This window comes from Budorcas taxicolor, chromosome 8, assembly GCF_023091745.1.
Source record: "Budorcas taxicolor isolate Tak-1 chromosome 8, Takin1.1, whole genome shotgun sequence".
In the NCBI taxonomy this organism is placed as follows: domain Eukaryota; kingdom Metazoa; phylum Chordata; class Mammalia; order Artiodactyla; family Bovidae; genus Budorcas; species Budorcas taxicolor.
Genome location: NC_068917.1, coordinates 86155628 through 86180079, shown reverse-complemented (window position 1 = coordinate 86180079; position 24452 = coordinate 86155628). Strand labels below are relative to the sequence as shown.

The window sequence follows — 24452 nt, the reverse complement described above, 5'->3', positions numbered from 1 at the left end:
GCTTTCTTCTTCTCATAAGTGAGGTGGAACATCTTTTTTGTTTGTAATTCATCTATATTTCTTTTTTATTGAACTGTTTATTTCTTATCCATTTTCCTGTTGATGTGCTAATTTTTAATTACTATATCCAGCATATCTTTATAGCCATTTTTTTTGCAATATAAATTGCACTATTTTCCGAAGTTTTTGTATTTTTTCTCTGCTCATGCTTTTTATTTTTATTTTTGTTTTTAACTGTGGTGAATTGTTTGGGCATTTGAAAAATATTTATTGAAATATAGTTGATTTACAATGTTGTGTTAGTTTCAGGTATATAGCAAAATGATTCAGTTATACAAATATACCCACACACATATTTGTACACAAACACACATGTATATGTTTATACAGTGTATATATTCTTTTTGAGATTCTTTTCCATTAAAGGTTAATACAAGATAATGAGTATAGTTTCCTATGCTATACAGTCAGTCCTTGTTGGTTATCTATTTTATATATAGTGATGTCCATATGTTAATCCCAAACTCCTATTTTATCCCTCCCACCTTTTTCTGTTTGGTAACCATAAGTTGTTTTTTATGTCTTCGAGTTTATTTCTCTTTTGCAAATACGTTCATTGGTATCTTTTTAGATTCTACATATAAATGATATCCTATATTTGTCCCTTTCTCTTTTGCTGACTTCCCTTAATATGATAATCTCTGGATTCATACATGTTTTTGCAAATGACATAATTTCTTTTTTGTGGCAGAACAGTATTCCATTGTATGTATGCATGTATGTCTGCTTTTGTGTATATGTATAACTTTATCCATTTTACTGTGGAGGAACATTTAGGTTGTTTCCATGTCTTGGCTATTATAAATCCGTTCAGTTCAGTTCAGTTGCTCAGTTGTGTCCAACTCTTTGTGATCCTATGAACCAAGTATCCCAGGCCTCCCTGTCCATCACCAACTCCTAGAGTTTGCTCAAACTCATGTCCATTGAGTTGGTGATGCCATCCAGCCATCTCATCCTCTGTTGTACCCTTCTCCTCCTGCCCTCAATCTTTCCCAGAATCAGGGTCTTCCAAATAAGTCAGCTCTTCACATCAGGTAGCCAAAGTATTGGAGTTTCAGCTTCAACATTAGTCCTTCCAATGAACACCCCGGACTGATCTCCTTTAGGATGGACTGGTTGGATCTCCTTGCAGTCCAAGGGACTCTCAAGAGTCTTCTCTAACACCACAGTTCAAAAGCATCAATTCTTTGGTGCTCAGCTTTCTTTACAGTGCAACTGTCACATCCATACATGACCACAGTAAAAACCATAGCCTTAACTAGATGGACCTTTGTTGACAAAGTAATGTCTCTGCTCTTTAATATGCTCTCTAGGTTGGTCATAACTTTCCTTACAAGGAGTAAGTATCTTTTAATTTCATGTCTGCAATCACCTTCTGCAGTGATTTTGGAGCCCCCAAAAATAAAGTCAGCCACTGTTTCCACCGTTTCCCCATCTATTTCCCATGGAGTGATGGGACTGGATGCCATGATCTTAGTTTTCTGAATATTGAGCTTTTAACCAACTTTTTCACTCTCCTCTTTCACTTTCATCAGGAGGCTCTTTAGTTCCTCTTCACTTTCTGCCGTAAGGGTGGTGTCATCTGCAAATCAGAAGTTATTGATATTTCTCCCAGCAATCTTGATTCCAGCTTGTGCTTCCTCTCGCCAAGCATTTCTTATGTTGGACTCTGCATATAATTTAAATAAGCAGGGTGACAATATACAGCCTTGACGTACTCCTTTTCCTATTTGGAATCAGTCTGTTGTTCCATGTCCAGTTCGAACTGTTGCTTCCTGACCTGCGTACAGGTTTCTCAAGAGGCAGGTCAGGTGGTCTGGTATTCCCATCTCTTTCAGAATTTTCCACAGTTTATTGTGATCCACAGAGTCAAAGGCTTTGGCGTAGTCAATAAAACAGAAATAGATGTTTTTCTGGAACTCTCTTGCTTTCTCGATGATCTAAAGGATGTTGGCAATTTGATCTCTGGTTCCTCTGCCTTTTCTAAAACCAGCTTGAACGTCTGGAAGTTCAAGGTTCACATACTGCTGAAGCCTTGCTTGGAGAATTTTGAGCGTTGCTATACTAGTGTGTGAGCTGAGTGAGATTGTGTGGTAGTTTGAGCATTCTTTGGCATTGCCTTTCTTTGGGATTGGAATGAAAACTGACCTTTTCCAATCCTGTGGCCACTGCTGAGTTTTCCAAATTTAGTGACATATTGAGTGCAGCACTTTCACAGCATCATCTTTTAAGATTTGGAATTCCATCACCTCCACTAGCTTTGTTCGTAGTGATGCTTCCTAAGGCCCACTTGACTTCACGTTCCAGGATGTCTGGCTCTAGATGAGTGATCACACCATCGTGATTATCTGGGTCGTGAAGATCTTTTTTGTACAGTACACCTCTTCTTAGTATCTTCTGCTTCTGTTAGGTCCCTACCATTTCTGTCCTTTATTGAGCCCATCTTTGCATGAAATGTTCCCTTGTTATCTCTGATTATCTTGAAGAGATCTCCAGTCTTTCCCATTCTGCTGTTTCCCTCTATTTCTTTGCACTGATCGCTGAGGAAGGCTTTCTTATCTCTCCTTGCTATTCTTTGGAACTCTGCATTCAAATGGGTACATCTTTCCTTTTCTCCTTTGCTTTTGGCTTCCCTTCTTCTCACAGCTATTTGTAAAGCCTCCTCAGACAGCCATTTTGCTTTTTTGCATTTCATTTTCCTGGGGATGGTGTTGATCCCTATCTCCTGTACAGTGTCACAAACCTCTGTCCATAGTTCATCTGGCACTCTGTCTATCAGATCTAGTCCCTTAAATCTATTCCTCACTTCCACTGTATAATCATAAGAGATTTGATTTAGGTCATACCTGAATGGTCTAGTGGTTTTCCCTACTTTCTTCAATTTAAGTCTGAATTTTGCAGTAAGGAGTTCATGATCTGAGCCACAGTCAGCTCCTGGTCTTGGTTTTGCTGACTGGATAGAGCTTCTCCTTCTTTGGCTGCAAAGAATATAATCCATCTGATTTCGGTGTTGACCATGTGGTGATGTCCATGTGTAGAGTCTTCTCTTGTGTTGTTGGAAGAGGGTGTTCGCTATGACCAGTGCGTTCTCTTGGCAAAACGCTTATTAGCCTTTGCCCTGCTTCATTCTGTACTCTGAGGCCAAATTTGCCTGTTACTCCAGGTGTTTCTTGACTTCCTCCTTTTGCATTCCAGTCCCCTGTAATGAAAAGGACATCTTTTTTGGGTGTTAGTTCTAAAATGTCTTGTAGGTCTTCATAGAACTGTTCAACTTCAGCTTCTTTAGCATTACTGGTTGGGGCCTAGAGTTGGATTACCATGATATTGAATGGTTATTATAAATAGTGCTGTGGTAAATATTGGGGTGCATGCATTTTCAAAGTATGGTTTTCTCCAGATATATACTTAGGAGTGGGATCACTGAATCATATGGTAACTCTATTCTTAGTTATTTTAAGGACCTTCCATAGTGTTCTCCCTGGTGACTGCACCAATTTACATTCCCACCAGCTATGTAGGAGGGTTTTCTTTTCTCCACACACTCTCCAGCATTTGTTACTGGTAAATGTTTTGATGATGGCCATTCTGACTGGTGTGAGGTGATACCTCATTGTACTTTTGATTTGCATTTCTCTAATAATTAGTGGTACTGAGCATCTTTTCATATGCCTATTAGCCATCTGTATGTCTTCTTTGGAGAAATGTCCATTTAAGTCTTCTGCCCAGTTTTTGATTGGGTTACTTGATTTCTTTTGTTAATTAGTTGTATGAGCTGTTCTTTTGTTATTTAGTTGTACGAGTTATATGAGCTGTTTTTGTATATTTTAGAGAGTAATCCCTTGTTGGTAGCATCATTTCCAGATATTTTCTCCCCATCTGTAGGTTGTCTTCCATTTTGTTTATATTTTCCTTTGCTGTGCAGAAGCTGTTCCATTCAATTTAGGTCCCACTTGTTTATTTTTGTTTTTATTTAAATTACTGCAGGAGATAGCTCCAGAAAAATATTGCTGCGACTTATGTCAAAGAGTGTTCCGCCTATATTTTCCTCTAGGATTTTTATATCCAGTGTTACATTTAGGACTTTAATCCATTTATTTTTCTATGTAGTGATAGTTCATTACTCTACATGTAGTTGTTCAGTTTTCCCAGTACCACTGGTTGAAGAAGAGACTCTCTTTTCTCCATTGTATAATCTTGCCTCATTTGTTGTAGATTAATTGACCATAAGTGTTTGGGTTTATTTCTGGGTTTTCTATCCCGTTTCATTAATCTGTATGTCTGTTTTTGTGCCAATGTCATTTTGGTTTTTTTCCTATTTATTTTTTAACATATTTTTAAATTGGAGGATAACTGCTTTAATAATCCCATCATAGAGCGCAGCTTTTTCATAGAGAAGGGGCTTGCATACCTCAGTGAAGCTATGGGTGGCCATGCAGGGCCACACAAGACAGACGGGTCATATTAACGAGTTCTGACAAAATGTGTTCCACTGGGAAAGGAAATGTCAACACACATCAGTATTCTTGCCTGGAGAACCCATGGAAAGTATGAAAAGGCAAAAAGATACGACACCAAAAATGAACCTCGCAGGTCAGAAGGTGTCCACTATGCTACCGGGGAAGAGCAAGAGATGACTCTACACATGGACATCACCAGATGGTCAGTACCGATTTCAGATTGATTATGTCCTTTGCAGTAAAAGATGGAGAAGCTCTATACAGTCAGTTAAAATAAGACCTGGAGCTGACTGTGGCTCAGATCATCAGCTCCTTATTGCAAAGTTCAGGCTCAAATTGAAGGAATTAGAGAAAACCACTAGGCCATTCGGGTATGACCTAAATTACATCCCTTATGATTATACTATGGAGGTGATGAATAGATTCAGGGGATTAGATTTGGTAGACAGAATACCTGAAGAACTGTGGACAGAGGTTCATGAAATTGTAGTGTTACAGTGACCAAAACTATCCCAAAGAAAAAGAAATATAAGAAGGCAAAGTGGTATTTGAGGAGGTTTTACAAATAGCTGAGGAAAGAGAAGCAAAAGGCAAGGAAAAAAGAGAAAGATATACCCAGCTGAATTTAGAGTTCCAGAATAGCAAGGAGAGATAAGGAGGTCTTCTTAAATGAACAATCCAAAGAAATAGAAGAAAACAATAAAATGGGGAAGACTAGTGGGATCGCAGAGAGTCAGAAACAACTGAAGCGACTTAGCAGCAGCAGCAGCAGAGGTCTCTAAATAAAATTGGAGATGTCAAGGGAACATTTCATGCAAGAATGGACATGATAAAGGACAGATATGGTAAGGACCTAACAGAAGTAGAAGAGATTAAGAAGGAAGAATATTCAGAACCATACAATAAAGGTCTTTTTCAGTTATGATTTTCTCAGGATACTTGCCTAGTAGTGGGATTGCCAGATATATGGTCATTTTATTCCTAGTTTTTTTTAGGGAATCTCCATACTGTTCTCCATCATGGATGTAGCAGTTTGCATTCTCACCAGCAGTGAAAGAGGGTAACTTTTTCTCCACACCCTCTCCTGCATTTATTGTTTGGGGATTTTTCGATGATGGCCATTCTGAGGTGTGAAGTGATACTCATTTTAGTTTTGATTTTCATTTCTCTAGTAATGAGCTGTCTTGAGCATCTTGTCATGGCGTTGTTGGCCATCTATATGTCTTCTTTGGAGAAATGGCTGTTTCGGTCTTCCGCCCATCCCAGTGTTCAATGCAGCACTATTTACAATAGCTAGAACACTGAAGCAGCCTAAATGTCCATTGACAAATTAATGCATAAAGAAGTTGTGATATATATATACAATGGGATACTACTCAGCCATAAAAAGGAACACATTTAAGTCGGTTCTTGTGAGGTGGATGGACCTGGAGCCTGTTATACAGAGTGAAATAAGTTAGAAAGTAAAAAATATACTTTAACACATATATATGAAATCTAGAAAACTGGTACTGATGAACCTATTTGCAAGGCAGGAATTGAAATGTAGACTTAGGGAACAGATTTTGGACACAGTGAGGGGAGGGGAGGAAGGGACTAATTGAGAGAATAGCATTGAAACATATACATCACCATATGTAAAATAGAAGGCTAATGGGAAGTTGCTGTACAACATTGGGAGCTCAGTGCAGTAGTCTGTAATAACCTAGAGAGGTTGGATGGGGTGGGGGCTTGGAGGGGAGGTTCAAGAGGGCAAGGACATATGTATACATATAGCTGCTTTCATGTTGTTGTATGGCAGAACCCAACACAATATTGTAAAGCAGTTATTCTCCAAGCTAGGCTTCAGCAATACGTGAATCGAGAAAATACAGATGAACAGGCTGTATTTAGCATCACATCTTGCTGAAGCCTAGCTTGAAGGATTTTGAACATGACCTTGTTACCACGTGAAATGAGTGCAGCTGTACGTTAGTTTGAACGTTCTTTGGCACTGCTCTTCTTTGGGATTGGAGTGACACCTTTTCCAGTCCTGTGGCCACTGCTGAGATTTCCAAATTTGCTGATACACTAGGTACAGTACTTTAACAGCATCATTTTTTAGGATTTGAAATAGCTCAGCTGGAATTCTGTCACCTCCACTAGCTTTGTTTGTAGTAATGCTTCCAAAGGCCCACTTGACTTCATAGTCCAGGATGTCCTGCTCTAGGTTAGTGACCACACCATTGTGGTTATCCAAGCCATTAAGAACTCCAGGCTGGATGAATCCTAAGCTGCAATCAACATTGCTAGGAGAAATATCAACAACCTCAGATATGCAGATGATGCCACTCTAATGGTAGAATGTGAAGAGGAACTAAAGAGACTCATGATGAGGGTGAAAGTGGAAGGTGAAAAAACTGGCTTGAAACTCAACATTCAAAAAACTAAGATCATAGCATCTAGTCCCATCACTTCATGACAAATAGAAGGGGAAACAGTGGAAGCAGTGACAGATTTTCTTTTCTTGGGCTCCAAAAATCACTGCAGATGGTGACTGCAGCCATGAAATTAAAAGACGCCTGCTCCTTGGAAAGAAACCTATAACAAACCTAGACAGCATATTAAAAAGCAAAGACATCAATTTGCAAAAAAAGGTCTGTATACTCAAAGCTATGGTTTTTCCAGTAGTCATGTACGAATGTGAGAGTTGGGCTGTATAGAAGGCTGAGCACTGAAGAATTGATTTAGGCTTGTGGTGCTGGAGAAGACTCTTGAGAGTCCCTTGGAGTGCAAGGAGATCAAATTAGTCAGTCCTAAAGGAAATCAACTCTGAATATCCATTGGAAGTACTGTTGCTGAAGCTCCAAATATGGCCACCTAATGTGAAGAGCCAACTCATTGGAAAAATCTTCTCCAGCACCACAGTTTGAAAGCATCAGTTCTTTGGTGCTCAGTGCTAGGAATGACTGAAGGGAAAAGGAGAAGGAGGCATCAGAGGATGAGATGGTTGGAGATGAGACAGCATCCCTGACTCAATGGACATGAATTTGAACAAACTCTGGGAGATAGTGGAGGACAGAGGAGCCTGACATTCTACAGTCCATGAGATCGCAAAGAGTTGGACACAACTTAGCAACTGAACAACTCAACAGCACCTTGGTTTACAGTGTAGTGTTGATTTCTGCTGTACAACAACATGAATCAGCCATAATTATATATATATATCTTCTCTGCCTCTTGAGCCTCCCTCCTCACTCCCATCTCACACCTGGTTTGTCACAGAGTGCCAGGCTGGGCTCCCTGTGTTAAACAGAAGCTTCACACTAGCTATATATTTATACACATGATAGTGTACAGATGTCGATACTGCTTCCTCATTTCGACCTTCTCTCTCCTTCCCCCACTGTGTCCATGAGTCCGTTCTCTACTGCTGTATAGTAGAACTGTACTATTTATCTAGAAACCATATAGATGCATTATTTGTTTTTATGTTTCAGATGTATTTCATTCTGTATAACAGGCTCTAGGTTCAATCACCTCACTACAACTGTATAAAATTTGTTCCTCTTTAGGCTGACTAATATTCCATTGTATATATATCACATCATCTTTCTTGATTCATCTGGTGATGGATATCTAGGTTGCTTCCATGTACTGTTGGTGGTGTTCAGTCAGTAAGTTGTGTCTGGCTATTTGTGAGTCCATGGACTGCAGCATGCCAGCCTCCTTTGTGCTTTACTGTCTTTTGGAGTTTTGCTCAAACTCATGTCCACTGAGTCAGTGATGTCATCCAACAACCTCATCCTCTTTTGCCCCCTTCTCCTCCTTTCTTTGGTCTTTCCCAGCATCACAGTCTTTTCCAGTGTGTTGGTTCTTTGCATCAGGTGGCCAAATTATTGGCGCCTCAGCTTCAGCATCAGTCCTTCCAATAAATATTCAGGGTTGATTTCCTTTAGGGTTGACTGGTTTGATCTCCTTACTGTCCAAGGGACTCTCAAGAGTCTTCTCCAGCACCACAGTTTGAAAGCATCAGTTCTTTGGTGCTCAGTGCTCTTTATGGTCCAACTCTCACATCCGAATATGACTACTGGAAAAAAACCATAGCTTTGGCTATACGGACATTTGTTGGCAAATTGATGTCTCTGCTTTTTAATACACTGTCTAAGTTTGAAAGAGGAGAGTGAAAAAGTTGGCTTAAAGCTCAACATTCAGAAAACGAAGATCATGGCATCTGGTCCCATCACTTCATGGCAAATAGATGGGGAAACAGTGGAAACAGTGTCAGACTTTATTTTGGGGGGCTCCAAAATCACTGCAGATGGTGACTGCAGCCGTGAAATTAAAAGAAGCTTACTCCTTGGAAGGAAAGCTATGATCAACCTAGATAGCATACTCAAAAGCAGAGACATTACTTTGCCAACTAAGGTCCGTCTAGTCAAGGCTATGGTTTTTCCAGTAGGCATGCATGGATGTGAGAGTTGGACTGTGAAGAAGGCTGAGCACTGAAGAATTGATGCTTTTGAACTGTGGTGTTGGAGAAGCCTGTTACTCCAGGTGTTTCTTGACTTCCTACTTTTGCATTCCAATCCCCTATGATGAAAAGGACATCTCTTTTTGGTGTTGATTCTAAAATGTCTTGTAGGTCTTCATAGAACTGTTTGGCTTCAACTTCTTTGGCATTATTTTGGGGGGCATAGACTTGTATTACTGTGATGTTGAATGATTTGCCTTGGAATTGAACCTAGATCATTCTGTCATCTTTGGGATTGCACCCAGGTACTGCATTTCAGACTCTTTTGTTGACTATGAGTGCTACTCCATTCCTTCTGAGGGATTATTGTCCACAATAGTAGATTTAATTGTCATCTGAATTAAATTCACCCATTCCCTTCCTAAAATATTGATGTTCACTCTTGCCATCTGCTCTTTAACCACATCCACTTTACCTTGATTCATAGACCTAACATTCAGGTTCCTCTGTATTATTGTGCTTAACAGCACTGGACTTTACTTTCACCACCAGATACATCCACAACTGAGCATTGTTTTCACTTTGGCTCAGCCTCTTCACTCTTTCTGGAGCTATTTCTTCACTCTTCTCTAGTAGTATATTGGACATCTACCAACCTGCGGGCTTATCTTCCAGTTTCATGTCTTTTTGCCGTTTCATAGTGTTCATGGTGTTCTCAAAGCAAGAAGAATGAAGTAGCTTGACATTCCCTTCTCCAGTGACCTCATTTTGTCAAAACTCTCCACCATGACCCATCTGTCTTGGGTGGCCCAGAATGGCACAGCTCATAGTTTCATTGAGTTACATTGGGTTACAAGGCTGTAATTGATGTTATCATTTTGGTTAGTTTTCTGTGACTGTGGTTTTCATTCTGGAGGCCATGGGATTGCAATTCTTGCTTCTTCTGTCTACCCTCTGATGGATGAGGATAAGAGGTCTGTGCAAGCTTCTGATGGGAGGGAATGGCTGTGAGGATAACTGGATCTTGCTGTGGTGGGCAGGACTCTGCTCAGTAAATCTTTAAAGCAGTTTTCTGTTCATGGGTGGGGTTGAGCTCCCTCCCTGTAGTTTGGCCTGAGATGGAGCCATCCTGGAGTCTGCATTTTCTATGGTAGTGCTAATGTCGACCTCCTCCAAGAGGACTTATGCCAACACACCGCACCTAGCAGGACTGCTGCTGCCAGTGCCCTTGACCCTGTGGCAGGCTACTGTCAACCTACACCTCCACAGGAGACTCCCACACACTCACAGGCAAGTCTGTCTCAGTCTCTTGTTGGGTCATTCCTCCTTTCCCCTGAGTCCTGTTGCACACAAGGTTTTCTTTGTGCCTTCCAAGAGTCTCTGTTTCCGTCAGTTCAGTTCAGTTAAGTCACTCAGTCGTTTCCAACTCTTTGCAACTCCATGAACTGCAGCACACCAGGCCTCCCTGTCCATCACCAACTCCCAGAGTTCACCCAAACCCATGTCCATTGAGTCAGTGATGCCATACAACCATCTCATCCTCTGTCATCCCCTTCTCCTCCTTCCCTCAATCTTTCCCAGCATCAGGGTCTTTTCAAATGAATCAGCTTTTCACATCAGGTGGCCAGAGTATTGGAGTTTCAGCTTTAATATCAGTCCTTGCAATGAACACCCAGGACTGATCTCCTTTAGAATGGACTGATTGGATCTCCTTGCAGTCCAAGGGACTCTCAAGAGTCTTCTCCAGCACCACGGTTCAAAAGCATCAATTCTTCAGCGCTCAGGTTTCTTTATAGTCCAACTCTCACATCCATACATGACTACTGGAAAAACCATAGCCTTGACTAAACAGACGTTTGTTAGCAAAGTAATGTCTCTGCTTTTTAATATGTTGTCTAGGTTGGTCATAACTTTCCTTCCAAGGAGTAAGCACGTTTTAATTTCATGGCTGCAGTCACCATCTGCAGTGATTTTGGAGTCCAGAAAAATAAAGTCAGCCACTGTTTCCACTGTTTCCCCATCTATTTGGCATGAAGTGATGGGACCGGATGCCATGATCTTCGTTTTCTAAATGTTAAGCTTTAAGCCAACGTTTTCACTCTTTCACTTTTATCAAGAGGCTCTTTAGTTTTTCTTCACTTTCTGCCATAAGGGTGGTATCATCTGCATATCTGAGGTTATTGATATTTCTCCCGGCAATCTTGATTCCAGCTTGTACTTTTTCCAGTCCAGCATTTCTCATGTTGTACTCTGCATAGAAGTTAAATAAGCAGGGTGACAATATACAGCCTTGACGTACTCCCTTTCCTATTTGGAACCAGTCTGTTGTTCCATGTCCAGTTCTAACTGTTGCTTCCTGACCTGCATACAGGTTTCTCAAGAGGCAGGTCAGGTGGTCTGGTATTCCCATCTCTTTCAGAATTTTCCACAGTTTATTGTGATCCACACAGTCAAAGGCTTTGGCATAGTCAATAAAGCAGAAATAGATGTTTTTCTGGAACTCTCTTGCTTTTTCCATGATCCAGCGGATGTTGGCAATTTGATCTCTGGTTCCTCTGCCTTTTCTAACACCAGCTTGTTTCCCTAGTCTTCTGGAAATTGTTCTGTAGTCAAATTGCGGTGACCTTCACACCTGGGGATTCCTGGTCCCTTTATCAGATCCCCAGATTGGGAAGTCTGATGAGGGGCCTCGAACCTTTGAATCACATTGAGAACTTTTTTGTTATAGTTGTTTTCCAGTTTGTGCATCACCCACCTGGCAGCTCTATGGTAGGGCTCCAGGCTCTATGCTAGGGCTAATGTCAACACGTTGCACCTCCCAAGACTGCTGCTGCTAGTACTCCTGTCCCCACAGCAGGCCACTGCTGACCCACACCTCCTTAGGAGACTCTGAAACACTCACAGGCAGGTCTGGCTCAGTCTCTTGTGGAGGTCACTGCACTTTTCCCCTGGGTCCTGGTGCGCACAAGATTTTATTTATGCCCTCCAAGAGTCTCTGGCAGGTATGGGGTTTGATTTTAACATGATTGTGCCCCTCCTACCATCTCGTTGTAACTTCTCCTTTGTCCTTGGACGTGGGTTATCCATTTTTTGGTGGATTCCAATATCCTTTTGTCAGTGGTTGTTCAGTTGGTAGTTGTGATTTTGGTGTTCTCAGTGGAGGAGAAGGGTGCACATCCTTCTACTCGGCCATGTCCTGGCTATTGTAAATAATGTTGTATGAACATTGGGATGTGCGTCTTTTTGAATTGTCATGTTTTCATGCTATATGCTCAGTAATGGGGTTTCTAGGTCATATGGTAAATTCCTAGTTGGTTAAGGAATCTTCATGATGTTCTCTGCAGTGGCTGTACCAATTTACATTCTCATCAGTAGTACAGGAGTGTTCCTTTCTCCACATCCTCTCCACCATTTATTGTTGGTAGATTTTTTGATGATGACAATTCTGATTGGTGTGAGGTGATACCTCATTGTAGTTTTGATTTGCATTTCTCTAGTATGAGTGACATTAAGCGTTTTTTTCACGTGTTTGTTGTCCATCTCTGTGTTGTCTTTGGAGAAATGTCTGTTTAGGTCTTGTCATTTTTTAAATTCAAATTTAAATTGTTTTCCTTCTATTGAACGATTTATGTATTTTGTAGATTAATTGTCAGTTACTTTGTAATTATTGTCTCCCATTCTGAGGGGAGACATTCTGTATTTTTTGTATTTTCATTCTGTATTTTCTGTATTTTCATCTTTACAGTTTCCTTTGCTGTGCAAAAACTTTTAAGTTTAACAAAGTTCCATTTGTTTATTTTTGTTTTTATTTCCATTGCTCTAGGAGGAGGTCAAAGAGGATCTTGTTGTGATTTATGTTAAGGAATGTACTGTCTGTGTTTTCCTCTAAGAGCTGTATATTTTCTGGCCTTACCTTTAAGTCTTTAATTCAACTTGAGTTTGTTAGGAAGTGTTCTAATTTCATTCTCTTACATGTAGCTGTCCAGTTTTTCCAGCTAAGAGGCTCTCTTTTCTCCATTGTATATTCCTCCCTCCTTTTTCAAAAATAAGGCACTCATGGGTACATGGGTTTATTTCTGGGGTTTCTATCCTATTCTGCTTAGCTGTATTTTGCTTTTTGTGCCAGTACCATATTGTCTTGATGAGTATAGCTTTGTAACATAGTCTGAAGTCAGTAAGATTGATTCATCTATCTCCATTTTTCTTTCTCACAATTGCTTTACCTATTCGGGGTCTTTTGGGTTTCCAAACAATGTGTAAAACTTTTTGTTCTAGTTCTGGAAAAATTCCATTGGTAATTGAATAGGGATTGCATTGAATATGTAGATGACTTTGGGTAGTATTCTCAGATTTTCACAGTATTGATTCTCCTAATTTAAGAACATGGTATATATCTCCATCTGTTTGATCTCCTTCATCAATATCTTATAGTTTTTTGCATATATGTCTTTTATCTCTTTAGGTAGGTTTATTCCTAGATATTTTATTCTTTTTGTTTCAGGGATGAATGGGATTGTTTACTTTCTGATTTCCCTTTTTGATTTTTTATTGTTAGTATCAGATACAGGGGATTTCTGTGTATCGTTTGGTATCCTGCAACATTACTGAATTTGTTGATGAGCTCTAGCAATTTTCTGGTGGCATCTTTAGGGTATTCTACATTTAGTATCCTGTCATCTGCAGATAGTGAAAGTTTTGCTTCTTGTTTTTCAGTCTGGATTCCTTTTATTTCTTTTTCCTTTCTGATTGCCATGGCGAGGACTTCCAAATCTATATTGAATAGTAGTGGTGAGAGAGTCGATTCCTAGGCAGGTTGATACGAAGTCTGGGGTCTCTGAGGAGGAGAAAGGAGTCTTGGGCCCTCAAAGCAGAGATAGGGGTCTGGAATTCTCAAGGAGGAGGAAAGGACATCTTTTTTTCCCCTCTACATTCCTTAGTCTGATGATTACACAGCAAACAACTCAGTTTAAACTCTGTACGAAGGACTGATGTTGAAGCTGAAACTCCAATACTTTGGCCACCTGATGCGAAGAGCTGACTCATTTGAAAAGACCCTGATGCTGGGAAAGATTGAGGACAGGAGGAGAAGGGGACAACCGAGGATGAGATGGTTGGATGGCATCACCGACTCAGTGGACATGAGTTTGGGTAAACTCTGGGAGTTGGTGATGGACAGGGAGGCCTGGCGTGCTGTGGTTCATGGGGTCGCAGAGCCAAACACGACTGACTGAACTGAACTGAAGGATTATATAACAACAGTGTGTCCTGCTTGAGGATAGTTTCTCCTTCCTGAAAACCTTCTGGCTAATCCTGTAATCTTAAAATGTAAATTATGGGAGTGGGTCTAGTAAGATCTTTACAACCTTGAGACATTCTTTTGATTTATTGTTAATAACTGCTTTTAAAAGTTATTATAATTAATAACTAACACTCGCAAGGGGGGCATTCTCCATCCCCCTTCTGATGTCTATGTCAGAGGCTTTCTCTGTCCCTTTTCTTACTTTAATAAAACTGCTACAGAAAAGCTCTTTTGAGTGATCAAGTCTGGTCCTTGGTCCTGAAGCTAAATCTTTTTAGAGATCACAAATCTGACAGCATTCACCGTAAGCTATCAGTGGCAAGAGTGGGCGCCCATGTCATGTTCCTGACCTCAGAGGAAATGCGTTTAGTTTTTCCCCATTGAGAATGTTGTTTGGTGTGGGTTTGTTGTATATGGCGTTTATTATGTTCAGGTAGGTTCTTTCTATGCCAGTTTTCTGGAGAATGTTTATCATAAATGGATGTTGAATTTTGTCAAAAGCTTTCTCTGCATCTATTGAGATGATCTATGGTTTTTATTTCTCAATTTGTTAATATGGTGTATCACATTTATTGACTTATGTATATTCAAGAATCCTTATAGCCCTGGGATAAATCCCACCTGATCATGGTGTATGATCCTTTTAATGTGTTGTTGGATTCTGTTTGCTGTAATTTTTTTGAGGATTTTTGCATCTATATTCATCAGTGATATTGGCCTGCGATTTTCTTTTTTTGTGGCATCTTTGTCTCATTTTGGTGTCAGGTTGATAGTGGCCTCATAGAATGAGTTTGGGAGTATTCCTCCTCCTGCAATTTTTTGGAAAAATTTGAGTAGGATGGGTGTTAACTATTCTCTAAATGTTTGATAGAATTTGCCTGTGAAGCTGTGTGGCACTGGGCTTTTGTTTGTTGGAAGATTTTTGATCATGGTTTTGACTTCGGTGCTTGTGATTGGTCTGTTCATATTTTCTGTTTCTTCCTGGTTCAGTCTTGGAAGGTTATACTTTTGTAACAATGTGTCCATTTCTTGCAGGTTGTCCATTTTTTTGGCACATAGTTGCTCCTGGTAATAGTCTTTTATGATCCTTTGTATTTCTGCATTGTCTGTTGTAGCTTCTTCTTTTTCATTTCTAATTGTGTTGATTTGAGTCTTCTCCCTGTTTCTTTGATGAGTCTGGCTAATTGTCAGCTTGGTTTATTGTCTCAAAGAACCAGCTTTCAGTTTTATTGAACTTTGCTCTTTTTCCATTTATTTCAAAATAAATAAAACATCTGATCTCTATGCTTTCTTTCCTTCTACTAACTTCGTCAGGTTTTTTGTTCTTTTTCTAATTGCTTTATATTCTAAGGTTAGGTTGTTTATTTGATGTTTCTTGTTTCTTGAGGTTGGCTTGTATTTCTGTAAACTTTCCTCTTAACACTTCTTTTATTGCATCCCATAAGTTTTGAGTTGTCTCTTTTGGGGGTAGTAACATACTGTTTTGATGACTGTAGCTTTGTAGTATGATCTCTAGTCAGGTAGCCTGATCCCCTCTCCCAGTTCTATTTTCTTTTTCAAAATTGCTTTGTCTATTCAGAGTCTTTTGAAAACATTTTATCTTTATATTGTCGAATTTAGCATTTTTTTCTTTTATGCTTTGTTGATTTTTAGTCATTGTTGGCCATTACCCACTATAACGATATAAAAGAATTGTTCTTTGTAGTCTTTTAGAATATGGTTTTATTTTTCACGTTTAAATCTTGAATATATTTTAATTTTTCCTGCTCTGTGATGTGATATATAGACCTCTCTTTTCCAGATGGCCATCTATTTATCCAAATGACATTTGTATCCAGCCTTTTCTCACTCATTAAATGATGTTATCTGTATTTAAATAGGAAAGTGATTCTGTTTATTATTCTCCCTACTATCCGCTTTCTCTGGTTTAAGCTTAGACATCTTTCTGGGCTTTCACTAGTGCACTGCTCCTTTTGCCCACTTCTATGTTTGCATTAGACTGTGGGCAATAGTGTTGTAATTTTTTTTTTAATCTAGTATTACCTTACCCTCTATCTTCCAGAATTTTTTCAAAATTCAGGCCTTGTGCTGGGGTTTTTCTGCATTCCTCTTTTGTCATATTTTTATTACTTTAAAAGTTTTGTATTTTACCTGAATGTGTTTTTGGAGACAGGAGATATAAGTATGTATGTTTAGTCTATTCCTTTAAACTAGAGAAACAATATTTTGTTGTAATTCTCCCTGGTGGCTCAGACAGTAAAGTGTCTGCCTGCAACGCACAAGACCTGGGTTTGATCCCTGGGTTGGGAAGATCCCCTGGAGAAGGAAATGGCAACCCACTCCAGTACTCTTGCCTGGAAAATTCCATGGACAGAGGAGCCTTGTAGGCTACAGTCAGTGGGGTCGCAAAGAGTCGGAGACGACTAAGCAACTTCACTTCACTTCACTCTTAATATTTTTGTTTTCTCTTTTTACCACTGAGAATTTATTTCTCGGTCTTCCTGGCTTATCTTTATACCGTACTTTTAAATTTTGGTATTCCCTTGAATTTATTCCTTGATTGTTTTCTTTCCTAAAATTTCTATATCCTTTCTGAACCAACCGTTTTTCTTTAATGACTTCAATTATCATCTGAAGGACTAATGTCTCCTAAATCCTTTTTTTCATTTTAGACCTCCCTTCTTCATTCCAGGATCATGCAGCCAATCATGAAATAATTCTATTTGTAAATTCCACAGGTGTTTTGAGTACAGTTGAACAACATCTACTCTCTGTGACCCAACCTCTGGTTCTTATTTATTTTTCCAGTCTCTGTGTATGGCATCAGCATCTGTCAGTTGGTTGTGGAGCATTTCTTTGTATAGCTATACAAAAAAAAAAAAAAAAAAAGTGACCAGATTTTTTTCCTCTAAGGATTAATTCCCATTCTTTATCTCTGTTGATTTGCCTTAGGATAGATCATCCCTAAAATTGGGTAGTTTGTTTTGTTGCTGAAGATATTGTCCTCTAATGAGGAGAGATTTTTCTTCCTAGGAGATATTTGGAAGTATTTGAAGATATTTTTGGTTGATGCTATTGATATCTGATTAGTAGAAGTAGGGATACTGGTAAACATCCTGGAATACACAGGACAGTCTTCCACAGAAATAGCTTTATCTGGTCCAGAGTGTCAGTAGTGCCAAATTGAAGAAACCCTGTTCTAGTGTAAAGGCAGAGTTGCTCATCTTTTATAGCATTTTGTTTTAAACTCTAAACAGTTAAACATATGTTAGGAGAAAACCATGGTTTGAAAGTATACATTCACCCCAGTGTTCACTGCAGTGCTGTTTATAGTAGCCACAGCCTGGAAGCAGCCTAAATCTTCATCAAAGAATCTGTATAGATGTGGTGCATATATACAGTGGAATGTTACTCACCCATTAAAAAATGAAGTAATGCCATTTGCAGCATCATGGATGGAAAGGTGGGGAGGGAGGGATAAATTGGGAGTTTGGAATTGACATATACACACTGCTATGTTTAAAATGATAACCAACAAAGACCTACTGTATAGCACAGGGAACTCTGCTCAGTATTCTGTCATAATCTAAATGAGAAAGGAATTTGAAAAAGAATATATGTATATATATATATAAATCTCTTTGCTGTACACTTGAAACTTATAGAATATTGTAAATCACCTATAGACCAATAGAAAATAATCATTAAAACATAAACAGAAAATATAGTATGAGTTAGTTTTCAAAAATATTTTCTACATCCTGATTCTGAACTCTGATTGAGTCGAAATATATTGTTTCAGGCATCAGTGTCATTCAAGGATGTGACTGTGGAATTCACCCAGGAAGAGTGGCATCAGATGGACTCTGCTCAGAGGACCCTGTACAGAGATGTAATGCTGGAGAACTACAGCCACCTCGTCTCAGTGGGTGAGCAGACCTTACCATGCAACTTCCTCAAGAATGCAGATTCAGTTTTTTCTTTTTAAAAATATTAATTACTTTTATTGAGGAATATTAAATGAAAAATAAAATTCAGCACTTTATTGTACAAATCAATAGGTTTAAAAAGTTATGCAGTAGATTACCATCATCAGAGTCATGGCTTGGAATATTTTCATCATCCCCCCAAAATTCCTTGTACCCCTTTACAGTGAGTCCCTTCCTCTCATACCTCTTCTCAGATGCCAATCACTGATCTATTTTCTATTCAATACTTTTTCCTTGTTTTGAATCTTATATAAATGAATTTATATATAGTATCTTTTGTCTGACTTCCACATTTAGCATGATGCTTTTGAGACTCCTGTGTGTGTATCACCAGTTTATTCTTTTTATCCTGAGTAGAATTCTTTTGTGTGCATATACTACAGTTTGTTATTCTTTCAGCTCATGGCTTCATGGGTGTTTTTCCAGTTTGGAGCTGTTATGAATAAAGCTTCTATGAACATTCACATATAAGTCTTTGTGTCAATATGTTTTTATTTCTTGTGTAAATACCTAGGAGTGGGCTTACCTAGCCTCCTGGTAAGTTTATATGTAACTTATTCCAAAAGTTCCAGATGTTTCCCCATTGGATCTACTGTTTTTCATGCCTATAAGCAATGCCTAAGAGTTCCATTGCTGTTTGGTTACCAGCATTTGGTTTGGTAAATCTTACTATTTTTAACCATTGTAGTTAATGTCTAGTTGCATCTAGTTGCATCTTATTGGATTTTAATTTGCATTTCTCTGGTAATTAACAATGTTGAACTTCTTTTCATGTGCTTTTTAACCATTCATAATCTCCTTTAATGAAGTGTTTCATCAAATCTTTTGCCCATTTTTTTCATGTTGTTTTTTGGTTTGAGTCTTATTGTTGAGTTGAAGGAGTTCAGATCTCACCAGATACATGTTTTGAAAATGTTTCCTCTCCAGGTCTGGCTTACCTTTTTAGAAGAAAATGTTTACAGATGGTTTTGGTTTGCATATATACTTAAAAATTTTTTATATGACATGATTAAGATTCAGGGATTTAGAACAATTGTATTCTTTATGTTTCCCTTAATGGTTATATCTTACATAACTATAGTATAGTCTTAACACAAGGAAATAGGCATTGGTACAATTAATGTGAATATGTTTATATCATTTTTTTACTTTATAATTCTGTATTGAGGTGTGGTTGATTTATAATATCATGTTAGTTTCAGGTATACAGCAGAGTGATGCAGTTATATATTCTTTTCCAGATTCTTTTCCCTGATAGGTTATTACAAAATACTGAGTATAGTTCTCTGTGCTACAGAGTACATCCTTGTTGTTTTCTATTTTATATTGGGTTGGCCAAAAGGTTCATTTGTTTTTTTCCCATAAAATGGCTCTAGTAGTGCTGTAGTTGTCTTTAATGTCATTCGAAACCAGTTTATTAGATTTTATTGTGACAGCTGTCATACCAGCATCCATTTTAAAAAACTTATCAAAATCGGTGAATTTTTGTGTAGCAATTTTAATATTGAAGGTGGAAGAAAAAAGCATCAGTTTTGACATGTTATGCCTTATTATTTCAACAAAGGTAAAAATGCAACTAAAACACAAAAATAGATTTGTGCAGTGTATGGAGAAGGTATTGTGACTCATCAAACAAGACAAAAGTGGTTTGTGCAGTTCTGTGCTGGAGATTTCTTGCTAGACAATGCTCCATGGTCAGGTAGACCAGTTGAAGTTGATAATGATCAAATAGAGACATTAACTGAGAAGAATCAGTGTTACATCAAGTAGGAGATAGCTGACATACTCAAAATATCCAAATCAAGATTTGAAAGTCATTTGCACCAGCTTGGTTATGTTAATCACTTTGATGTTTAGGTTCCACCTAGGCGAAGTGAAAAAACCTTCTTAACCATATTTCACATGTATTTCTCTACTGAAACGTAATAAAAATGTTCAATTTTAAAAACAAATCGTGATGGGTGTTGAAAAGTGGATACTGTGCAATAATGTGAAATGGAAGAGATTGTGGGGGCAAGTGAAATGAGCCACCACCAATCACACCAAAGGCGTCTTCTTCCAAGGAAGATGGTGTTGTGTGTGTGGTGGGATTGTAAGGGAATCCTCTGTTATGAGCTCCTTCTGGGGAACCAAACAATTAATTCCAACAAGAATTGCTCCCAGTTAGACCAACTGAGAGCAGCACTTGATGAAGAGTGTCCAGAATTAGTCAACAGAAAATGCATAGTCTCCATCAAGCTAATGCAAGACCACATGTTTCTTTGATGACTGGGCAAAAACTGTTACACTTTGGCTGGAAGTTCTGATTCACCCACCATATTCACCAGCCATTGTACCTTCAGATTTCCTTTTATTTTGGTCTTTACAAAATTCTCTTAATGGAAGAAATTTCAGCTCCCCTGGAGACTGTAAAAGGACCCTGGAAAAATTCTTTGCTCAAAAAGATAAAAAAGTTTTGGGGAAATGGAATTATGAAGTTGCCTGAAAAATGGCAGAAGGTAATGGAAATTACCTTCTGCGGTTTTTTGAAATAACTGCAGAAGGATAGGTGTTAGCTCTTCTCTAAATGTTTGCTAGAATTCACCTGTGAAGCTGTCTGGTCCTGGACTTCTCTATGTTGGGAGTTTTTTAAAACGCAGATTCAATTTCAATACTGGTAATTAATCTGTTTATATTTTCTGTATCTTCCTGGTTCAATCTTGGGAGATTTTACCTTTTAAGAATTTAACTGCTTCCTCTTAGGTGTCCATTTTTTGTTGATTTTGTTGGCCTGTAGTAGTCATTTATGAGCCTTTATTTCTATGGTGTGGGTTGTAACTTCTATTACAATTCTAATTTTATTGATTTTTGGCCCTCTCTTTTTTCTTGATATGTCTGAGTGAAGGTTTATCAATTTTGTTTTTCTTTTTAAAGAAGTAGGCTTTAATTTAATTGATTTTGCTATTATTTTCTTTGTCTCTATTAATTTATTTTTGCTCTGATTATTATAATTTCTTTCTACTACCTTTTGGTTTTGTTTGTTTTTTCCTAGTTGCTTTGGGTGTAAGGCTAGGCTGTTTTTTTTTTCTTTTTCTGAGATTTTTCTTGTTTCCTGAGGTAAGCTTCAGTTGCTATAAACTTTCCTCTTAGAACTACTTTTGCTACATGCCATAGGTTTTAGACTGTAATATTTTCATTTTTCTCTAGGTATTTTTTGATTGCCTCTTTGATATCTTCAGTGACCCTTTGGTTGTTTAGTTGCATATTGTTTAGCCTCCACGTGTTTGGTTTTTTTTGCAGTTTTTTTTTTCCTACAGTTTATTTTGAATCTCATATCATTGTGGTTGGGGAAAAAAAAAAAAGTTTGATATGATTTGAAGTTTCTTAAATTTACCAAGTTTTGCTTTGTGGGCCAGCATGTAATCTCTCTTGGAGAATATTCCATTGACACTTGAAAAGAGTATGTATTCTGCTACTTTTGTATGGCTTCCCTTGTGGCTCAGTGATAAAGAATTTGCCTGCCAATGCAGGAGATGCAGGTTCAATCCCTGGTTCAGGAAAATCCCCTGGAGAAGGAAATGGCAACCCACTCCACTATTCTTCCCTGGGAAATCCCATGGACAGAAGAGCCTGGAGTCCTCTGTCCATGGGGTCAAAAAAAGGTCAGATACAGCTTAGCAACCTAATAACAACTCTCATATGGAACACTATAAATATAAGTTGAGGCCAGCTGGTCTAATGTATCATTTAAGGTCCCTGTTTCCTTATTCATTTTCTGTCTGATTAATCTATCCATTGATACAAGTGGGGCATTAAAGTTCCCCAGTACTACTGTGTTACTATTGACTTCTCCTTTAATAGCTGTTAACATTTGTCTTATATATTGTGGTGCTCCTGTGCTGGGTGCATACATATTTAGAATTGTTTTATCTTCCTCTTGGATTTATCGCTCGATCATTATGTAGTATCCTTCTTTGTCCTCTGTAACAGTCTTTATTTTTAAAGTCTATTTTGTCTGATATGGTATTACTACTCCAGCTTTCTTTTGATCTCCTTTTGCATGGAACACCTTTTTCCATCCCTCACTTTCAGTCTGTATGTGTCTCTAGATCTGAGGTTGGTCTCTTGTAGACCACATATGTACAATTCTTTCTTTGTCTCTCAATTCAGCTAGTCTCTGTCTTTTGGTCAGAGCATTTACGCTGTTTACATTTAAGGTAATTATCAATATGTAAGTTCTTATTGCCATTTTGTTAATTGTTTTAGATTTTTTTGCAGGCCTTTTCTTTCTTTCCTTTGTTTTCTTCTCTTGTTGTTTGGATTCCTTTTCTTTTCTGTATGTTTATCTTAGATTTTTGTTTGCAGTTACCATGTTTTCATATAGCAGTATGCATATATTGATATATACATGATTGTTTTAAGTTGCTGGTCTCTTAATTTCAATTTACATTTCAGAAAGCCTTGTACTTCTACTCTCCATATCTCACAATTACTGGTTTTGATATATTTGTGTGTGAATAATTTCCTACCTTACTATATGTTTGTCTTTACTAGTGAGCTTTCCCACTCTGTAATTTTCATGTTTCTAGTTATTGCCATTTCTTTTCCACCTAGAGAAGTTCTGTTGGCATTTATTGTAAAGCTGGTTTGGTGGTGCTGAATTCTCTTAGCTTTTGCTTGTCTATAAAGCTTTTGATTTCTCCATCAAATCTGAACAAAAGCCTTTTCTGGGTAGAGTGTTCTCGTTTGTAGATTTTTCCCTTTTAGCACTTTAAATACATTGTGCCACTCCCCTCTGGCCTGCAGAGTTTCTGCTGAAAAATCAACTGATAGTTTTATTTCCTTGTATGTTATTTTTTGCTTTTACCTTCTTTTAATATTTTTTTCTTTGTCTTTAATTTTTGTCAGTTTGATCTCAGTGTCTTGACATGTTCCTCCTTGGGTGTATCCTGCATGGAATTCCCTGTTCTTTCTGGACATGGGTGATTGTTTCCTTTCCCATGTAGGGGAAGTTTTCACCTATTATCTCTTCAAATGTTTTCTCAGTCCCTTTCTTTCCTTCTTCTTGGACCCCTACTATCCAAATGCTATTGCCTTTGACCTCGGCCCAGTGGTCTCATAAACTATCCTCATTTCTTTTCATTCTTTTTTCTTAATTTCGTTTCACAGCAGTGATTTCCATCACTTTTCTAGCTCACTGATTTATTCTTCTGCCTCGTTTATTCTGTTGCTTCTTTCTGGTGTATTTTTGTTTTAGTTACTGTATTCATCTACTCTCTTTGGTTGTTCTTTATACTGCTAACTCTTTGCTAGAAACCTCTTGTAACTTCTCACCCTATGCATCCATTCTTTTCCTCAATTTTGTGTTCATCTTTACAATAATTACTCTGAACTCTTTCTATGATAAATTGGTTATCTCCACTTCACTAAGTTGTTCTTCTGGGTTTTATCTTGTATCTTCATCTGGGAAATGCTGTTTTTCCATCCCTTTAAAAATTTCTATTTGTATTTTTATGAATATAGTACTTTCTGTAGAGGATGTCCTATGTGTCCCATCAGTACACTCCCCTCTCATCACCTAAGGGCCAGAGATCAGCTGGTCCTAGGATAGGTTCTGACCTGTTTGAGGACTCAATTCTTCAGACTGCATGATTGTAATTTTTTTGCTTCTTGTGCCTGTCTCCTGGTGGGTGAGGTTTGTCTGGAGCCTTTGCATGCTTCCTGGCAAGAGAGTCTGGTACCTGCCTGCTGGTGGAGGAGCTGGGTCTTGTCGCTCATGTAGGCAGGGGTGTGTCACAGGGCATATCTAGAGGTGGCTATGGGCTCTAGATGTCATTAGGCAGCCTATCTGCTGATGGATCGGGCTTGCTCCCACCTTGTTGGTTGTTTGGCCTGAGGTGTCCCAGCACTGGAGCTTTTAGGCCGTTGGGTGGGGCAAAATCTCATTGCCAAGAACCAAAAATGTCTACTTCTAGCCAGAGTTTATGTCCCTGCTGTGTCCGCCACCAGCTTATAGACCCCAGAGAGAGCCACAGCTGCCATAGGAGACCTCCAAGTCTGGTAGGTAGGTCTGGCCCAAGCTCCCATGGAGTCACAACCTTTTTTTTCTTTTTTTTTTTCATTTCGGAGTCACTGCTTTGCCCCTGGGCCCAGTGTGGCAGGACCTCGTATGTACCCTCCAAGAATGGAGTATTTCCAGTCCTGTGGTACTCTTG

The 24452-nt window shown here is 38.6% G+C and overlaps 1 protein-coding gene across 1 annotated transcript in view; it reads left to right on the top strand.

Annotated features, from left to right (window-relative positions):
• The window catches only part of LOC128052090 (zinc finger protein 782-like), a 71248-nt gene that overhangs the window by 5058 nt on the left and 41738 nt on the right, over positions 1-24452 (top strand). The window contains exon 3 of the mRNA XM_052644545.1: positions 18072-18198. Within this exon, the coding sequence (XP_052500505.1) occupies positions 18072-18198 (127 nt within the window). The remainder of the gene's footprint in view (positions 1-18071; positions 18199-24452) is intronic.